Source organism: Peromyscus californicus, unplaced genomic scaffold, assembly GCF_007827085.1.
Source record: "Peromyscus californicus insignis strain IS unplaced genomic scaffold, ASM782708v3 Scaffold_4__1_contigs__length_199733344, whole genome shotgun sequence".
In the NCBI taxonomy this organism is placed as follows: domain Eukaryota; kingdom Metazoa; phylum Chordata; class Mammalia; order Rodentia; family Cricetidae; genus Peromyscus; species Peromyscus californicus.
Window position 1 is genome coordinate 104,419,935 of NW_026294562.1, and position 20,563 is coordinate 104,440,497.

Below are 20,563 nucleotides of genomic sequence, written 5' to 3' on the forward strand. Positions count from 1 at the left end.
ACTAGATACAGGATGCAAACCATGGCTCACATCTTATGTGTACAGAGAGACACAATGTTCCAGCTTCCCAAACCCCTGGTTCACATACCAGAGATGTGGAGAAAAGCCTCTTGTCTGCATGTACAAGCACGCCCATACTCAGACACACAGGCACACTGTACACACAGTGTACACAGTTCATAGGAACTGGGCAGCCATCTTCAGGGCCCATGAGCAGATTTTCTCAGTGTTAGACCACACATAACCAAGTTATCTTCTATGAGGGCTGATTCCTGGGGTACCTAAGGGAATGAGGGGAGAAGACATGTTTGGGCATCAGTCAGACTGCAGCAGCCTTGGGGATCCTGTGATTCATTCAGACAGATACAAGGAGGTTGGACTGCGTCAATGGATGCTTGACCTCCCAAAGCTATTCCTTTCCAGATCTGGAAGCTTGGATGTGGTTATTGGGCCTGGAGGACTTCTGCTCTCTGGCCTCTTCCAGGCTATGTGGCTCCTGCCTGCTGGCTGTCACTCCTGTGTGTGTCAGGCAGGCAGGACACTGGGCTTCGAGGTCTCAATTCCACTCCCCAGAACAAACTTGACCTTGTCCAAGTGGGTCTCACAGGTCTGCCCAGCCTCCCGGTAGTCTGGCTGTGCTGCCTGCTGGCAGACACAGGTCCTGAGGGAGGAACACTCTAGAAAGTTGCTCTCCCTGTGTATTTTTCCATCCGTAGGGACAGAGCCCTCTTTCCCAGCCGGACCTAGAAGAGAGCCCGCTGCTCTCCTGTCTTCCTGCTCCCCACTGCCGCCTCCAGCTCCTCAGTGCCCCCAGGCCAGTGCTACCATGCCTGGACTCGGTCCCTAGTTCCTCAGCCACTGGCCTGCATCCTTCCCTTCTGTCTTCTCTTACTTCCCACCTCCCCCTCTAAACCTGGAACTTTTCCCCAGGACGGCTTTCTAGTCCAAGGTCCCCTTCCTGTTCCTATGTCCCTGTGGCAGCCATGGACCAGGCCACTCTCCTGAGTGAAGACCCATGATAGCACTTGGGGGTAAGGCTCACACCACCCTTCCCATTTTCCTGTCTCTTGGACTGCTCACACCACCTTCCAAATCACACACCCACACATGTCCCCTCCTCTGTCCCCTCTCTCCTTCCTGCTCTCCCTAGCCTGCCCAGTTATCTCCACCAAAAGCCCTTTCCAGTCCCCCTCTCTCTTTCCTCTCTAGCTCCCCCTCTCTGCTTCCCTCCTCCCCACCTCCTCTCTCTCATGGAAAATTCCAGAGGCAAGGGCTGGAGGAACTACCCAGGGGGCTCCATGCTGACCGTGCAAAAGCGGCCCAAAGGGGTGCCTTGTGTCTGTATTTCTTGGGCTCAGGAGTCAGGAAAGGGCACTGTGGGAGAGATGAGAGAGACTGGGGAGGCTGCTGGTGCACACAGGGACAGAAGCCTAAATCGTCCTGGGTCTCTGGCCTTCCCTTTGCTCTCCCACAGCCTGATACTCACACTATTGGCTTGACCTTGACCTCTGCCCCCAGTGCTCTCCTTAGTTCCTTTATCCACCATGCACCATCTGTGTAGGCCTAACTGGTTCCTCCGTTGCCTTCATTCCAGAATGTTCCCATTTCACCTCTGGGTCCCCACTCTATCTCCCTGTTGGGGTGAGGTGGAGCTGTCCATGTCACTTCATTACTCTGTAGCTTGTGAAGTTACCAGGTGGCTTTGGAGTTGAGGTTCAGTCCTGCCATGGGGTGGCTGGGTGACACTGAACCCAGCTTGAATGCCTTCATCTACAAAGATGACCCCTGCTTACCTCATGGGACCATGGGGAAGATGGAGTTCCACCCGCCCCATCCACGTTCTCCTGATTTTGGTGACATGAAAGACGTTCTATGGGCTGTCCATGAGAGTCTCACAGTGTGCCCAGTCCAGGAGAATGCCAGGCCTTTAAGGAGTCCAGGCCTTAGGGCTGGGAGAATGGCTAAGTCAGTAATGTGCTTCCCATGCAAGCACAAAGACCTGAGTTCTGATCCCCAGCACCCCCATACAAGGATGGATGTGGTAGTATGCACCTCTAATCTTAGCAATGGGGAGCCTGAGGCTGGAGCTCATTGGCCAGGCAGTCTAGCCTAATCAGTAAACTCTGGGTACAGTGGGGGACCCTGTCTCAAAAACTAAGATGGAGAGAGGTCAAGGGAGACATCAGCATCAACCTCTGTCTACATACACACACACACACACACACACACACACACACACACACACACACACACACACACCTGTATCCACATGTATACACCTGCACATACACACATACATACATATACCCATACACATACCTGTACGCACATGTACATACCTGCACATACACACTCACACTCACACACACACACACACACACACACACACACACACACACACACACGAGTTGCTGGGCCTCTGTGGCCAGTCCCGCAGTGACCCCTAGTAACCAGGAAGATGCAGGAGGCTGAGGCCAGGCACTGGTCCACAGAGGAGGTGGTGACAAGCTGCTGGTGAGAGGCTGCAGAGGGGAAAAGTACTGCCAAGGAGAAGCTCCGGAGAGCCCGGATGTGGGCAGGAGTCTGCCAGGCTTGGCTGTGTGGTAACTGGTGGTGACTTTCTTCTAGGGCACCCAGAGATCTTCAAACCACTGAGAAACTGGATCCGGTTTCAGAGCAGACACAGAGGAAGACGACGGAGAACATTCTCCGCCTGGTGCCAGCCCCCCTTCACTCCAAGCATGACAACCCCGAGAAGATTTGGGTGGATATGGTGATGTTCTCAAGCTAGAAGCACCCCACACCTGACTCAGCGGGGACTGGGGACAGTCTCCAGAGCCTATTGGCAGGAATTCTTTTTGCAGTTTCAACCTTCTAGTTGGAATTAGCTGACTAAGGGATGCAAGAGCCACAAAGAGGGGAGGGCTGACAGGCAGTGGGGAGGGGGCTGCTGGCAGGAGTGTTTTGGTGAAGATTCGTGGCCACCAGCAGTGGGGCTAACTAGAAAAGCGACATACAAGTGAAGTCTGAATTGCAGGTACACTGGAACAGGATGGAGGCACGTGGGCTGAGGGAGGCCACTGACCTCACAACAACTGGACTCTGGAGGTTAGGACAATGGTGAAATCTAGAAGGGAGGATTGCATGTGCCCAGGCCCGGGTTCCATCCCCACCCCATCCCCCAAAAGCTGAAGGGTGGAGTCCACTGTGGTGGATTGACTGGGTGGGTGATTGGTGTGCGGTGGAGAGAAGGGGGTCACAGGATGAGGACAGGGACACCACCAGTCTGGCTAGACCATGCACAGTCGGGAGACCTGGGACTCCTCAAGGAGGTGTCTGCAGTCTGGGGCCCAGAAGGAAGGCCGAAGCCATCAGTGGTAGGGCCTGCCACTGAGTGCCTCGCTGTCTGTGAATGGGACAATCTGGCTTGCCTCCCAGGAGAGGGTACAATACAGTAAGCCACACGAGCCAGGGAAAGGGCTGAAAACGAGCGGTACCTACTTGTCACTCGGTAGGAAGTATGACTAATGAAGCTCAGTGAACCCTTTGACACGTGCCTCTCAGTGCCCCCAGGCCTTCTGCCCGGGCGACAGGACATTGCCATCTCTCACTGCCCTTCCGTGGTCAGGTGGGGTCCCCAGGCCAGTTGCTGCAGTTGAGTGAGCCAGCAGCCTGCAGCTGAAAAGGCCGTCTGTTTCTGGAATGCCTTGCCTGCCCTCTAGTGGACGTCTTAAGACCCATCCTGCTGAGACTGGAGCCTTGAACGTGTGAGGAGGATCTGGAAAGAGGGACTGGCAGCCTTAGACGCTTCGAAGGGAGCCAGGATTGGCTTGGGGACCTTGGCTTCTCATTAAGGAGCTGCTGGCCCTCTCCCTAGGACCTCGAGGCTGGCCAGGGACTATGGATAGCAGATGACCAACACCTGTGTCCTTGGTCGACAACATTTAACAGCCTCCCCTAGAAGGTAGCCTCTCCCTTTTGAGCTGTGTTCACTCATTAGCACACACATTAGTAACCTTACACGGATGTTCACCTGACCGCGGTAGCCACCTCTATCTCTGCTGCCCCACTAGGTTCCTTCTCCATTGACCAGACACCGGAGTCACAAACGCAAGGTGTAGACCCAGCACTGCTCGGGAAGCCTCGGGTTTGCCGTCGAGGCGTAAGCAGAGAGGTTGGTATAGCCAGAATGGCTGGGGAGGAGGAGTCGGGAAAGGTGCCCCTTGTGTAGCACTCAGGGGAAGGTGAAAAGGCTTCTGGAAAGGCTTCCTGTAGGAAGTGGCAGAGAGCAGAGACCTGGAAGAAGAGGAGGAATCTGTCAGGAGGGGTGGAAGCCAGGGTCTGGGAAGGAACTCCCAGGCTGGCCCAGGGCTGGAGGAGCTGAGGGGTAGTGAGCAGGGGCTGGGCAAGAGATGCTAAGGCCAGCTGATATGCTGCAGAGCCTAAACCACTGGGCCCTGGGTGAGCGTGAGTCCAAGCACCCCCGGGAAGGATTGTCATAAGAAGCCCATGGGCTTCTCAGCTTTGTCACATGTCTGTCCGTTCACCAATTCAGTCCCTCTTGACTGCGTCTACTACGGAGGCATTAGGCTAAAAGAATGAGCTGAGTAAGGCTGCTGCCCCGGTGATGGCAGCCACAGCAACTGCTAAGTCATTCAGAGGAGGGCTGGGGAGGGGACTGTAGCAAGAGGAGGAGAAAGGGGCTTTTCAGGTGGGTTTTGACGGGTGTGTAGGGGTTTACTGCGTGTTGCAAAGGGCAAAGGTCATTTAGGTAGACTGCAGCAGGAGCACGCTGGGTGGGACAGAACGTCTTCATGGTCCTTGTTTAAACAGACCCAAAGTTACACAGGTAGGGATGGCCAGGTGGAGGGACTCTGGACACAGTGACCCTAGACAGGTTTTCCCAGAACCCTCGGGATAAAGCTCTGCAGCTCCCCCTCCCAAGGGATCTTTTGAAGGAGAGTTTGTTTAGTGGCTCCCCTCTAAACGCCTCCCCTCCCCCCCCGCCCCCCCCTCCCGCCCCTGCCCCAGGCTTCTCCCCTCAGTGGGGAAATGAGTTACATGTGTGCCTGATTTCACTGGCTCTGAAATCACCCACAGGGATTTGGGGAGCATTCTTTGATGTGCCGTAGTTTAATGAGTTGGACTTTTTTCTTTCTTCTTCTGAATGATAGAACTCTCCTTTTCCTGACAGCCAAGGAATTTGCAGCCCCTCCCCCACCCCCCCATCCTGAGATTTTGGGAGCACACACTGGACTTTCAGCACAGTGCTCCCAGCTGCTGAAGTTGCGGGCTGGTTCTGATGAGGCAGGGGAATAGGCAGGGCTGGGACCTTCCTGAGGGCCCAAGGACATACTTTAAGCACTCTGAGAATCCTCCCGATGCCCTTAGAGAGGATAACACACAGGTTCTGTGTGCTGTGATGGGGGAGGGGTGTGGCGCCTTCTCGGTCTGAGGAGCCCTCACCTGCCTGGCTTTTACTTTTCCCAGAAGAGCTGTGCCACTTGGAGCACATCCCTCCTTACTCTGCCTTACCACTTAGCCATGTGGTGGGGACAGGGTCCTCCACAGGAGCCAGGGCCTTGCAAACAGTGAGCTCCCTGCATCAAAATGCCTTGTCCAACTCAGAGTAAAGAACTGCGGGGTGGAAGGGAGTATTTCTACTTTTATTGTTTCTCTGGCAGGAGGTAAGGACACCCTGGGGGTCACTAGGGAGACAGCAGCTTGTGTCACTCATGGGTTGTCACTCATGGGTGGCCGATCACCAGGGAGCTGACTAGGCATTCCTCGTGGGGTCGTGGGGGGGCATCTTGGCTGCCTTGGGCCCACCCACTAATTTCCTATCAGGGACCTGGCCCAGCCTCCCCTGACCTCCCGGGCTCAGCCAGACCCTGGCGCGCTTTGGCAAAGCCAGTCCGGATTTCTTGGTTTATGCGGTCCTGCCATGGGTCTCTGAGGAGAAAGGAAAGATGAGGATCAGAAATAAGCGCTGGAACAATAGTGATAGGTGGCGTTTAAAGGTGGCAGACCTGCCTTCCACTCTGTGTCTACCGACACCCAGCAGGCTGCCCTGGGCACACTGGGCACACTGGCACACTGGGCACACTGGCACACTGGGCACACTGGGCACACCGGCTTGATCTTCCCCACCTTTTGCACTGTGGGAGCAATGCTCAAACATGTGATGTCTTCTCCATGGCCACACAGTGACTCCTCATCTGCCTGTGTGGCCGGCCACCCACCCCTCTGTACCTACTTGGGATATGACTCTGGGGGAGGCACTGGGACAAGGGGTTCCCTGGACACCCCTCATACACCACGTTCACTTTCTCATGCTCTGCCCATAGTGCCTGGATCTGGCCAACCCAGCACTGCTTTGATCAAGGGAATGAGACAGGCATCTGAGGGACAGCCAAGACTTCACAGCAATCTACAGGGGACGTCTGCTGACACTGGGGGGTAAAACCCAAGGCTTCACACATATTAGGTAAGCATTCTGCCACTGAACCACACTCCCAGCCCTCAGGGACACTTTTGATGGTGTTCGGGAAGGGCAGAGGGAAGAGAAACGGAGCTGTGTGGGGTGTCTCCCTGAGGTGTGATGGGGCAGGACCCTCTGAGTTCTGCTGCCCTGGTTGGTGGCTATGCCACCGCATGGTCGGGGTAGGGCTTCTGTCCCTGATCTCTGCCTGACTTTTGATGGAAATAGTGTGTGTAAGCAGATGCTTTGTGTGTGCATGAGTGCCTGCGTGTGTGATTGAGTACGTGTGCGTGTGCGTGTGCGTGCGTGCGTGCGTGCGTGCGTGCATGTGTGTGTGTGTGTGTGTGTGTGTATGTGCTCTGAGCACAGACCCTTCCCTACCTGCCTGAGGCTCTGGGTCAATCAATGCTCCTTGCAGCTAATCTCCGGTTTCCTCCCTCCCTGAGCCAGAAGATAAAAATATTTCTGGCACTTTCTAAAGTTTCTGTCTAGGAATGGAAAAGCCATCAGCTGAGGGAGCTCCAGTTGATAAATGGCGGCCACGCCTGCAGGTCCCCAGTCCTGGGACAGGGTAGTCAGGGGCAGACAAGGCTTCCCTGAGTATGGACATGGACAGAGCCTGGCTGGGGACCCAGCAGGAGGTGACTGGGGCTTTATCAGGGTGTGACCAGGTCGGGTGCATAGAGGGATCTCATGAGCTGAGGCCTGAAGTGTAGGAAGGGGCGGGGCTGCTGGGGGTGTGGCTCAATGGAGGAGAGGGGTCCCAGTGCTGAAAACAAACAAACAAACAAATAAAAACCCAAAAAACCAAAATACTTAATGACCCAAATAAATAAATAGATAAATAACCAATTCAAGAGTGGCAGGGAATCTTAAGCCATAGCAACAGCAAGAGCAAAGGCCCTGGAGGGGAGACTTGAGGTATGCTTTGGGAGGCAGCTCAGAAGCCCAAGAGCAGGTGTCCAGCTGCCGGAAACAGCAGAGCAAGTGCTGGGTAGGGCGGACCTGGCAGTGGCTAAGAGCAACCAGTTAGAGCCGTGGTTCTCAACCTTCCTAATGCTGAGACCCTTTAATACAGTTCCTCATGGTGTGCTGACCCCCAACCATAACACTATTTCGTTGCTACTTCATAGCTTTAATTTTGCTACTGTTATGAATCTTAATGTAAATATCTGATATGTGAGCCCCAAACGCGTTGTAACCCACAGATTGAGAACCGCTGAGTTAGAGGCTCTGGTGAAGGGAGAATTTTAACCCAATGTGGGGTCATCTGGGAGGGGCCCAGTGCATTTCCAGCTCAACAGAACCCCTTGGCCATCATGGTCCCAGGACCTTCTGTTCTTTGACAACACCTATGCCTGCTGCCTTTGCCTGCAGAGGCTCTTATGTAGGCAGGGGAGGGACGGAGGGAGGGAGGGAGGGAGAGAGGAAGGGAGGGAGGGAGGGAGGGAGGGGGGGACAGCCTGTTGCAGCAACCTGCTACTGTTGCACATGGCCCCAGTGAAGGACATGGTGTCCCCAAGGATGCAGGGCAGAGTATGGTGTCAGAGGCCCAAGCACTGAGAATCTTCCTCGTGCAGCCTTTTGGTGTCTTTTTTAATGAGTCCCACGACTGTGGAAGACGGTAATAAGGTCAGAGATGGTCAGCTCAGACTGGAAAGACCCTCTGTGTTGGGTATGCACAGCATGCCCCTGTGTGGTGTCCCCACAGATGGTCTGTTTGTGAAGATTTTGTGGGGATACAGGAAGCTCTCGTGCAGGCCAACTGAGCATCGTGGAGCCCCCCAGTTGCACCCCAAACAGCCTGCCTGAGCCAGGCTGTGCAGCAGACACAGCTCCCACCCACCCATGCAGACAGTGCTTAGTGAGCACAGACAGGGCCAATGATGTGGTTTTCAGGTCTTATCAGGTCTCTGCGAATCTGAAATAACGATCATCTCTAATGGGGCATGTTCTGGCTTTGGGGAATCCCTCCCCACTCACCCAGGGCTGATAGACAGAGGTGTAGGGAGGGGCCGACAGAATCCCACCTTCCCTGTCAGCCAGTAGGTCTCCTCCAAGCCCTTCCCCTGGAATAAAGCAAAGAGGTGAGAGGCCCTGGCCCAGAGGAAACTTTCCAGGCAAGAAGTCTGGCTCTGCCTCTTGACAGCTGTGTGACTTCGGCCAACTTACTTCACCTCTTTGTGCTTCCTGTTATCTCCTAAAGCTATGGTGAGGACTGAATAATATAATACCCACCAGTTAAAGAGAGGAAGGCAGGCCCGGAGTGCTAAAACCTGAGGCACGCATCCTGTAGAATTCCTTCCAGCCTTCCCTCGGAAGACTCTGCAGTCTCCCCTGGGATTATGTGGGCAGGAGCTGCAGGACACGGAGGTCCTATGCTATCCCCCCTCTGTGAGTTCCTCTGTGACCCAGTCCTTTGTTCTCAGGACGCACCACACTATGCTCATGTCCCCAAGTCAAACAGTCCTGCCCTGGGCTCATCCCATCCACGCCTTCCCCCTGCCTCAGCCCTGTCAAGTCCAGGGTGACACAGACAGATATTGGCCCTCAGGAGCTTGAGGACCACGTCCTCGGTGGGTGCCTCCTGCTGTGGCACCTCGTGCTGTGGCATCATCCCACAGTGTCATGCATGAGGTGAATCACAGAGAATGCCTGATTCTGAGGTCCAGTCATAGCCCGGGAGGGGCGTGGCCTTTAAACCAGGCAGTCCCTGCCTCCTAGTCAGGCCTGCCCCTAGCAGAGGAACTGGGGGTGGGGGAACAGAAGAGGGTGAGGTCGGAGAAGCCACTGCCTTCATCAAGCATTACATAAAAAAAGAAAGAGAGAAGGAAGGAATGGAGGGAGGGAGGGAGGGAGGAAGGGAGGGAGGAAGGAAAGAAGGGAGGGAGGGAGGAAGGGAGGGAGGAAGGAAAGAAGGGAGGGAGGGAGGAAGGGAGGGAGGAAGGAAAGAAGGGAGGGAGGGAGGGAGGAAGGAAAGAAGGGAGGGAGGGAGGAAGGGAGGGAGGAAAGGAAAAAAGGAAAGAAGGAAGGAAGGAAATGCCAGCGTTCAAGACTTTTCTGTGCCTTGAAGGATCTCATGGGCAAGCTCAGCCCAGGGTCACACCGTGGGGAGCTGTTCATGGGCGCACAGAGAAGTTATGACAGCCATTGGAGAAAGTGCGGATAGTCTTGGGCCAGGGTAGGTATAGTGAAAGGTGATGTCTGAACTGGGTTCTGAGGGATGCCCAGAAGCCCAAGAGTGTTATAGAGATGGCAATGAGCTCAGAGCCTTCACCAGACTGGGTCATGCGCTAGTCTTTGCTTTTCTAATTGAATCTCCTCAACTATGTGATACAAGGGTATTTGTTCATTTCACAACTGCTCTGAGGGCTGTATGTGTTATGTGTGTTATGTATTATGTGTGTTATATGTGTTATGTGTGTTATATGTGTTATATATGTTATGTGTGTTATATGTGCTATATGCATTATGTGTGTTATATGTTATGTGTGTTATATGTGCTATATGTGTTATGTGTGTTATATGTGCTATGTGTGTTATATGTGTTATGTGTGTTAATGTGCTATGTGTGTTATATGTGCTATATGTGTTATGTGTGTTATATGTGATATATGTGCTATGTATGTTATATGTGTTATGTGTGCTATATGTGCTATATGTATTATGTGTGTTATGTGTGTTATATGTTGTGTGTTTTATATATATATGTGTGTGTGTGTGTTAATGTGTGTTATATGTGCTATGTGTGCTATGTGTGTTATGTGTGTTATATGTGTTGGGCACCAGAGCGCTATACGGGTGGATCAGTAGTAGCCACCACTTCTCTGCCCTGCCCCTGAAGAAACCTTTCTTGATTCTAAATTTAGGGAGCAGAGAGGATCACCTCTATGCCCAGCTCACACAAACTGGCCGGCTGAAACGGTCCCCAGGGCAGACCCCCACCTTCAGGTCAGTCTGGCCTCTGACATCGATCATGTAGCCTTCATCGAGGCTGAGCAGGGTCTGGACGGTGCTTCGGCTGACGTGGATTCTGTATGCTGGAAAGAAAGGCAGAAAGCAAGCCACCACTCCCTGGTGGCACCCACTTCTCTAAGAGCCACGACTCTAGCCCCAACCAGTCTCACAACACAACTATGATGCGCATGATTCTTTCTCCCTAATCTCTCGCTCTCGTAGACAGCTGGTCGTCAAAAGAGCCCCCAAGAAAAAACAAATCACGTTGATGACGCGTTGGAAGGGGAGGTCCCTGGAACACAGTGTTTACCTGCGGGGCTACCACACCCAGTAACACAGTGTGCGCACAGAGATACCTTAGGACGATACAGCACTCTCTACACACACAGAGGCCGAGGCCCTAAGACCTGGCAGCTTGGGGTGGCCCTCTCCAACCCATCAGAGCAGGCTCTCCCCAAGTAAGGGCCTAACATGTTGGAGATATCTACACGGTGGTGTTGGAGCTGACCTAGCATTAACAGGGTTGACATGCAGCCAATTAAAATCTCAAACTGGAAGCGGGTCACCTCACTGTAAAAGGAGGACACTGAGGCCTTCCAGGCAGGGCCTGCTAAAGGATACTGGACTAGTCAGTTGCAGAGCTAGGGTGAGGACCCAGGTTTCCTGCCTCTTGAATCATGGTCTTCTCTGCTAATTCTCCCATGAGATCATCATAAAAACTCCAGGGAAAGTTAGAGAACACATATCCTCTCCTACTGTGACCTTGCTGTCACCAAGGGTATGCTGCCACCAGGTGGGGACATGATGACTGAGTACTGCTTCCCACAGCCAGTTTGGGTTTATTGAGAAAGACTTCCCCCAGGGGCAGGATAGACGTTGAAGATACTCACGCAGCCCCGTGGATTCCATCCGGGAGGCAGTGTTGACAGTGTCCCCAAAGAGGCAGTACCTAGGCATGGTGAGACCCACAACACCTGCCACACAGGGCCCTGAAATCCAAATGTGCCCGGGGAGCTCCAGGAGGCCCGACAGAGGTCCCGGCATCAGCCTCCCCAAGCCACCACACCACCTTTTGTGTGTCCTGAGCTGAGGAGCGTGCTGTCTGGAGTCAATGGCAACACCAAAGGGGTGGTGCATGTGTTAGACCCAACCATGTGGGCCACAGGGAGACAGTACCCAGTACTGGGATGAGGGAAGCAACCCAGAGAGGCGATAGGTCAGCCGACCTATGTCTTAAAAGGAAGATGGATGGGCAGGAGACAGCAGGTTCAAAGGCCTGGGAAACTACAGCTGAGTGTGGGTGAAGAGCTGGTGGGGAGCCACAGCGGGGAGGCTGGAGAGGTCAGTGAGGGCTTTGGGGCTACGGAGGGGGGGCACTCTGCACTTGAGCCTGCAGGGGGGAGCCACAGAGGGGAGGGGCCATAGAGGTTTTGAGGCCTCGCCCACACCCAGGTCAGCAGACATTTAGTTGCCCCCATGTCTATAGGAGATTTCTGCCTCTTCTATCAGACTAACAGCTTCTCCATGTGGAATCAGATGCCCTCAACCAGATGCTAAGGGCAGACCATCACGAACCAAGTAAAGTTTGTGAATTGGAGTGCCCAGATCCCTTGGCATAAGGTAGCCAAGGGTCACAAAGCTTTTCTGGCAGTGTCTGGATGCCAGAGGCTCAGATGCAGCACCTGGGGTTCACCCACCACCCTAGGAGTTCTGGGAGGCCTGGCCCTGACCCCCAGCCCTCTGCCTACCTGAGTGCAAGCCGGCCCTGACTCGGATGGGCACATCGGGTGCATGCCTCATCCGGAAGTTGCCCGCACAGCTAAGTATGTCCAGGGCCATGTTGGCGATCTCAGCCGCATGCCGACTTCCATTGCGCCGAGGGAGCCCAGATGCCACCATGTAGGCATCTCCGATGGTCTCTACCTGCAAACGACAATCTCCTGTTGAAACAGCCTGTCCCACACCCAAACCTACATGCCACCAATCAGGAGGCCCCCAGTCCCAGATCTCACACACTCCACAGCCTCTGCTAGACTTCCAGGCCCAGGCACTCAGCCCTGAGCTGTGAGTTTCAGGTGGCCTCTGTCTATAAGGCAGATGGCAGGTCTGTCTGTCTCTAATAGTAGACCCAGGAAGCAGTGTGCTCGAGGACACAGCAGCCAGCCAGGGCTTCGTTTGAAGAGGGCACTTATCAGGGACAGTCTGGTGTCCCGACTCTATTGGCTTCCATGGATACTGAGAAGAAAGTGGGTTCTAGGGCAGCCTGGAGCGGTCTGTGATCCTTGCACTCATGAGGCTGAGGCAGGAGGATTGCGCAAGTTTGAGGCGAGTAATCCTTGGGCTATATAGTAAGACCTGACTCAAAAGAAGAAAGGGTTGGGGGAGGCTTGAAATGACTCAGTGGATAAGGGTGTATGTAGCTGAGCTTGGTGACTTGAGTTTTTTCCTCCAAATCCTCATGGTGGAAGGAGAGAACTGATCCCCACACGTTGTCCTCTGCTTTCCACACACAAGCGCACAAACACATACCCACTATGTGTTTGTTTCTTCCTTCACACACACACACACACACACACACACACACACACACACACACACACACACTAAAAAGGAGGAGGAGGGGGCAAAGGAAAGAAAGTTCTGGAACCAGACAGATCATCAGGTTCCACCCCCAGCTTTGCCGTTGGCACAGGCAGAGGGCTTCCCTTGCAGCTACAGCTTCCTCTTTGTGAGCAGCGAGTAGAATGAGTTGACAAAGCCAGCTGTAACCCTGCCTCACAGAGCCCCTGCCAACCTCAGGACCCGAGGTTGGTGTGATGCCTCTCCACGGCACCCCTCTACGGTCAGAGCTGTTTGTTTTTTGGAACATCCCCCTGCCGCACCCCACATCAGCCATGTACCCTGGCTCTTACCAGCTGGCCCTCCCACAGCCCAGTACTTCCGAGCTCAGCCCAGCCCCACACTGGCCCTCACAGAGGTGATGTGCCCAGAGATGCCTGGTGACGAGCAGCCACCTGCAAGCGAGGCTGTGACTACCTGTAAGGTATGTGCTGCTTCCTTCAGAGGTGGCTGGGGGCGGGGCGGTTACAGCAGAGAGGCAGACTCAGGTCTGAATTCTAGTGAGCGTGCTAGTGGGGTCTAACTGTGCCACTGGCTCACTGTGTAACCTCCGGCGGGGATCTTGCCCTCTCTGAGCCTCACGTGTGTTAAGGGCTAAATCATCCTACCAAGGGCTAAGTGAGGCGTGCTGTGAAGACCTTCAGTCCAAGCTCCCCCTCCTAAGGTACTTGCTCGGCATGCATACTTCTTCCTCCCAGGTTTCCAGTGGAAGCCTGGGAGTCGGGAAGAGCCGGCCTCAGCCAGTGCTGGCATTATGTTGTGACTGGGTGAAAGACAGCACTTTCTCTCCTAGTCATCAGACTAGTCTTGAACCACAGGCACTTCAACCCTGCATTACTAACAGGAGCTTCAGACTTGGAGGGCGGGCAAGTTCATGGAGGACGTGCAAGTTCACGCTGTTTGATAGCTTAGATGGCCAGGGCCTGCGTCACACCTCCACACCACAGGCCAAGCTGGGTAGTCACACCCTTGTCCTCCTATCGTCTGGTCCCACACCTTGTCCGAGGCCCTGAGCCCCAGCACTCAATTCCACGCTACATACGGAAAAGTGCTTACTTAGTGATGGTGATGCTGGGGTGGTCTTTTCACCCCCACCCCACCCCTCCTCCTAACCCTCACCCCTACCCCACTCTCCTACCCTCCCCTTCCCCCCTCCCAACACATGCAGGAAGTGTTTGTTTGAATGGCTGCTTTTCAGACCAGAAAAGATTCAAAGCTGTAACTAGATCCTGCTGCTGATGTGGGGGAAACCAAGGCAGATGGTGGGAGTGATGAGAGATGCATCACACATCACAGGGACTGGGCCTGCTGTTCCCCACATCTGGAGGGCTGTGCAGGCCTTGTTTGATTTCATTTCCCTCTGCCGGGAAGATGCAGGCCTCTTGGCCAGAGTTCAGAGCACAGCCAAGGCGTGATTCAGAGCTGGGAGGGACACATGTGTGAGGAAAGATTAGCAGAGGCAGGAGAGACAGGCCAGGGTGACTCAGGGCAGATCAAAGCTTGGGGGGGGGGCTCGGGGAGACACCTGTGGGACCCACAGGAGGCTGGGGTGTGGGCTGCCAGACACTTGGAGCCGTGGAGTACCGCCCCCTCCCATGGTGGCAGAGGGGGAGGGGGGCCTAAGGACTCCAGTGGCAGTGGCAAAGGCCTCTGTGGGTCACCCACTGTACTGTCTGCAGGGGCTAGTGCCCATGGCAGCCTGTGGATGCTCCGGTTTCTCCTGACTCTGCTTCTGTCTGTCTCTCTGGGCCTCAGGATTAAGTCACCAAGTGCCATCAGGGGGAATTTTGAGGGTGCCAACCAGAGCACCTCACCAGGTCTGGAGGCGAGTGAGCAAATGGGAGACTGGAAGGACGGCTAACTGTGGGACAGGCAGAGAGGAAAGAGGTGGATGAACCAGAAAGAGGAAGGAGCAAGTGAGAAGGTCTGGTGGTGTGAGACTCGAACTCTCAGAGAAATGTGGAGGTCCACGGAGAAGGAGCGGCAGCAAACGCACTCAGAAAAGAGGTGGGTCAACTCCAGAGGGCTTGTGGGGGCCATTGTGACCTGCCACCTTATCCCAGGAGAATCTATGTCATGAAGAGGGTGACGTCCTACAAGGGGCTGAGGACCCAAGTGCAAGTTCAAGCCTCAGGTTCACATAAGCCATCTGTAAGTCAGAGGGGGCAGCACTTCCCTCACAAAGCCTCATGCACACAAAGCCCTTAACACAGCATCCTGTATACAGTAGGTGTTCCATAAGTGCTGGGACAGACACTACAAATGCCTGCTCCATCCCCTAACTCCTTCCAGCTTCTGCCCCTGCCCTGTCCCCCAAGGGCTATGGCTACAAGGAGTTGCTGCACCACACACGGGATAAAAGCCAACAGGGCTTGATTGGGATGACATCTGGACCCCCGTCCCCATGTTCTCTGTCACATCTGGAGCTGCCCTGGGGCACCAGCTCCTAGACCAACATAAGAGGCAGGTTGTAGGAGGCAGGGGTGTGGGAGGCTGGGTTGCAGGAGGCAGGGGTGTGGGAGGCTGGGTTGTAGGAGGCAGGGGTGTGGGAGGCAGGGATGTGGGAGACTGGGTTGCAGGAGGCAGGGGTGTGGGAGGCTGGGTTGCAGGAGGGTCTCTACAGCACAGTGGATCTGCAGAGGAATCAGTGAGCGACTTGCTCTCCCACTGCAGCTGACATACACTTCTATGCCCTCCTTGAACTGCCAGGATGGAGGTTGTCTGATCCACAGATGAGGAAACAGACCCAGAGAGGGGAAGATATTTGGCCAAAGCAACACATTTGGCCATGCTGGACCCAAACCCAGGATCTAGAGACACATCAGAAACAGGTCACAGAAGGTCTTGGTGCCTCTGCCAAGACTCCTAGTGCCTGTCTCCCCACAAGGTGGGGACCAGAGCTGGCTTGTCTCTATACCCATGTTCCAAGCACAAAAGGGCCTGCCCATGAAAATGTTAAAGGATAAGCAGACAGACCATGGACATGGGAACCTTGTGAACAGATAAACTCAAATGACACACTCTCCATCTCTCCTTGGATCCACATCCCTGCAATGTGGCTACAACAGCTCCCGTCCACATCTAGTGTTGCCATGCTGTCTTCCTTGGCCAGCAGAATTTGTCAAGAAAAGCAGTGTGCGAATCCCAGGCTAGAGCTCAAGAAGGCAGCATGCTTCCGCCCTCCCTCAGAACCCAGCCGTGTTCCGTGCATGTGAACCATCTCAGAGAGACTACAGGCCAGAGCCAAACCCCTCAAGTCAAGGTTCCAGAGATGCAGAAAACCAAGCTGAGAGTATAAAGATGCCCACCTTGCCTGCAGCTAGCCAGAGACGTGTGTGAGTCCAGGAGTGTCTTCCAGCTCATACTGAGGCTTGTAAACAATGGTTTCATTGTATGCTACTGGACTTTGAGATTATTCATTACACAGCAATAGTTAATTGACACAAATGCACAGGTATGTGGACGGAAACAAATCTGTGGCGCGCAGCTGCAGAGGGAGGAAGAGAGGGCGAGTCTCTGGTTGTCCTCACCTTATACACGTCATGGCTGTCCAGAACAGCATCAAACAGCGTGTAGAGGTCATTGAGGAAACCCACCACCTCAATGGGCTCGCTCAAGGCTGAGATGGTAGTGAAGCCCACGATGTCACTGAAATAGATGGTGACCTGGTCAAAGTACTCTGGCTCCACACTCGTCCCCATCTTTAGAGCATTGGCAACAGACCTGAAAGGATGGGAGGGGCCAGGTGAGGACCCTGTTTTTACAGTTGGGAGACTGTTCCTGGTTGGCTGGTGTGCTGTGGGATGTCCATCTGTATGCTGTGAATATGTATTTCTCTCATTGGTTGATAACAAAGTTGTTTTGGCCTACAGTCAGGCATAATAAGGCTGGGTGGGAACGCCAAACAGAGATACAGGGAGAAGAAGGGAGGAGTTGGGGAAACACCACCCAGTCACCAAGGAAGCAAGACCTGTAAAAAATGAGGTAGCAAGCCACGAACCATGCGGCAAAGCATAGATAAGAAATATGGGCTAATTTAAATGTAAGAGCTAGCTAGTAATAAGCCTGAGCCATCAGCCAAACGTTTATAATTAATATAAGCCTCTGAGTGATAATTTGGGAATTGACTGCAGAATGTGGTGGGGTGGAGAAAAGCCTCCGATTACACCAATGTGCCAGCTATGCTGTACAGACCTGTCCTGACTTTCTTGGCAGTGATCTGGGAGCTCTGTGGCCACTCCTTGCTCCCAAGGTGTGGGCAGTAGGAGCTCAACACTTGTCTGCATAGCTCAGTGCCCAGTGCATGGAGAAAGGCTAGAAAAATAAGTTAGATAAATGAGAAGAAATGAGGCTGGGGTGGGGGGATAATTCAGTTAGTAAAGGGGCTGTGCAAGAGTGAGGACCGGAGTTTGATTCCCAGAACACACATAAAAGTCCAGGGTGGTATGCGTGCTTGTAATTCCAGCACTGAGGAGGCAGAGACTGTAAGGCCTCTGGGATTGCTTGTCAGCCCAGTCAAATTGCAGACCATGAAGAGAAATTCTATCTCAAAAAAACCAACATGGAAGGCATTCTAAGAAATGACACTGGATGTTGACCTCTGTCCTCATATGTGTGCACTCAAGTGCCAAAATGAGTAGGGGGCATAAGGCTGTTTGTGCTTACAGACATTCACTAGAATGTTAAGCACACAGGGTTGTTTCTTCAAGGAAAAGAATACAAAACCTGTTTTCCACCCAGAAGGCTGGAACAGACATGCTTTCTAGCCTGGTGACCTTTGTGCAATCTATATGGCCAGAGCTGGTACCTGACCTTCCCCAGACCCTTCTCATAGAAATGTCTTCCTCAGTCACTCTATAGAACCCATCTTTATGGAAGGTGTCATATGCACTTTATAAAGAGTTTCAACATAGTCAGGTCTCATCTGTACTTAGCTTATTTTGTTCCTCAAGGAGATCTAGGCTTGCTTTGTTGTGCATTCAGGATTGAGTTCATCATCTCAAGAATAGTTCTTCACCAGATTGTGCTGTGCTTAAATATGCCTGAAGTGAGCAACTCGGAGTCAGACTCCCGAAGTTTGAACCAACGCTGGCTACTGAGTGCTGTTGCCCCAAACTGCCTTCTTGCCTCCTGTGGCTGGTCACTCTGATGCTCGAAAAGCTCACAGAGACCCCCACAACTGTTGCCCCATGTGGGGCTATTTTTCATCCCTCGTGGTAAAATTTTCCACTGGCATTGGGTCCTTGGCTCTTAACTGATTAAAGTGGAAACAGAGAATGCAAAAATAATCCTTATCATCAGGATGTAAAGGAATATAGACAAAGCAGTCTTTTAAGTCAACTATAAGAATCTAATGTCCTTGAGTAACCACAGTGGGAGTGGGGAGCCCTGGCTGGAGGCCGCCCTCTGTTTTCATAATAGCATTTATGCTCCTGAGATCACGTAACAGTCAAAAATTATTCTTTGTTGTTTTTTGTTGTGAATTACAGAAAAAAGGGAATTCCAAGGACTGACTAGAGGTTCTGTTTGTCCTAATTGTAACTGCTCCTGTACTAGAACATGGGCCTGTTTTAATTTTTCCCCATGAAAGGTCAAGCCATACTGGCAAATCCATACTGGGTCAATTTCTCCCTTGATTCTGGGGCTGGAGGTTGCCCCTGGGAGTCTAAAGGCTTACCGTCCTTGTGAGTTTTGGATCACTATTTCTTACCTCAATGTTTTCCCTTTTTGCATCTTGGGAAAAGGCAAGGGGTCTGGGATGTGGTTGGAGCCTCGAGCTGGGCATGAGGGGCCAGGGACAGTCCCAAGGGCAGCTCCTTAGTGACACTACCACGCTTGAGCAAGGGTGGGAGCCTCTCAGCCCCTCAGCAAGCCTCGCCCTTGCCAAAATGTGTCTGGAGGATCCTCCTCTTTATTACAGTCCTCTTAAAGAGGGTCCAAGAAATACATTACTGCAGTCCAGATCTCAAAATAACTGACAAGGATTTTGTGCCCCTTGTTCCTTAGTCAGGAAACCAAGGATTGAATTTTACAGTTACCTGTACAAAGTCCCAGAGTTGTTGCTTTGGATATTTTGCTCCTTTGGAATTTTAACAGACACCTCAATAATCATATAAAAGGCTCTGCCTTAGAGGACTGAGAAGAACCCATGCTATTTCTCTCTCTCCCTTACCGCCGAGACTCCTCAGGCGAGAGGAACAAACTCCTATCCTCCGTTTCTATTTAAAGAAAAATATCTTAACTTCTCTGAGGGTCAAGCCTCACATGTTGGGCATCTGTTGAGAGAGTCTCTGGGACCTTTGTGGGCAGCAGGGGTGTAGGAAGAGGCCCTAGAGGCAAGAAGGCAGTTTGGTGCAATATCACTCAGGAGTCAGCGTTGGTTCAAACTTCGGGAGTCTGACTCCGAGTTGCTCACTTCAGGCATATTTAAGCACAGCACAATCTGGTGAAGAACTATTCTTGCGATGATGAACTCAATCCTGAATGCACAACAAAGCAAGCCTAGATCTCCTTGAGGAACAAAATAAGCTAAGTACAGATGAGACCTGACTATGTTGAAACTCTTTGTAAAGTGCGTGTGACACCTTCCATAAAGATGGGTTCTATAGAGTGACTGAGGAAGACTATTTTATGAGACGGTCTGGGGGAGGTCAGGTACCAGCTCTGGTACAAAGGTCACCAGGCTAGAAAGCATGTCTGTTCCAGCCTCCTGGGTGGAAAATGGGTCTTGTTTTCTTTTCCTTGAAGGAATAACTCTGTGTGCTTAACATTCTAGGTTCCTCTAGTGCGGTGGTTCTTAGCATGTGGGTCAAATGACATTTCACAGGGGTCACCTAAGACCATGGGAAAACACAGATATTATGATTCATAACAGTTGTAAAATTACAGACTTGAAGTAGCAACAAAAATAATCTTATGGTTGTTTCATCACAACATGAAGAACTGTATAAAAGGGTCATGGCATTAGGAAGGATAAGAACCTAGTGCATGTCTGTGAGAGCAAAGACCTTTGTGCCCCAGGCACTTGTGTGTGTGTGTGTGTGTGTGTGTGTGTGTGTGTGTGTGTGTGTGTGTGTGAGTGTGCTCACACAGTAAGTAGAAATGAATTGGAGGTCACGTTCTCTGAGCACGTCCCGAGTTCTAGAGCCCCGGAGGAAAGTAGAAGCAGACTCGCATCCCCGGGCCACTCACGGAGGGAGCATCTGTGAGAGCAGCCTTTCTGTCTTCCGCCTCTCCAGTTCCAGCTCCTCGGTCCGCTCCTGGACCAGGTACTCCAGGCTTTGGGAATACTTCTCCAGCATCCGCAGCATGGAGTCGGCAACACTCATCTTCTTGCCTTGGTTGATGCTTTTGAACTGGAGAGAGAACAAGGTCTCAGTTTCACTCATAGGGATCAGTGCCTCCTGCCCACAGCTGGGAAGTGAGCCAGACAGAACTCTGCCTAGGGAGATGGGAAGTGGAGGCAGATATGTGAATCAGCAGGACACAGGGGCTCAGAGGGATGTG

The 20,563-nt window shown here is 52.8% G+C and overlaps 1 protein-coding gene across 1 annotated transcript in view; it reads right to left on the bottom strand.

Moving 5' to 3' along the window:
• Positions 1 to 5,711: 5,711 nt before the first annotated feature.
• Positions 5,712 to 20,563, bottom strand: part of LOC128123924 (guanylate cyclase D) — a 34,447-nt gene continuing 19,595 nt past the window's right edge. The window contains exons 12-18 of the mRNA XM_052760195.1: positions 20,249 to 20,412; positions 16,588 to 16,780; positions 12,187 to 12,361; positions 11,329 to 11,427; positions 10,427 to 10,521; positions 8,465 to 8,550; positions 5,712 to 5,952 (exon numbers count right to left, since the gene is read on the bottom strand). Of these exons, the coding sequence (XP_052616155.1) occupies positions 5,844 to 5,952; positions 8,465 to 8,550; positions 10,427 to 10,521; positions 11,329 to 11,427; positions 12,187 to 12,361; positions 16,588 to 16,780; positions 20,249 to 20,412 (921 nt within the window). The 3' untranslated portion in view covers positions 5,712 to 5,843. The remainder of the gene's footprint in view (positions 5,953 to 8,464; positions 8,551 to 10,426; positions 10,522 to 11,328; positions 11,428 to 12,186; positions 12,362 to 16,587; positions 16,781 to 20,248; positions 20,413 to 20,563) is intronic.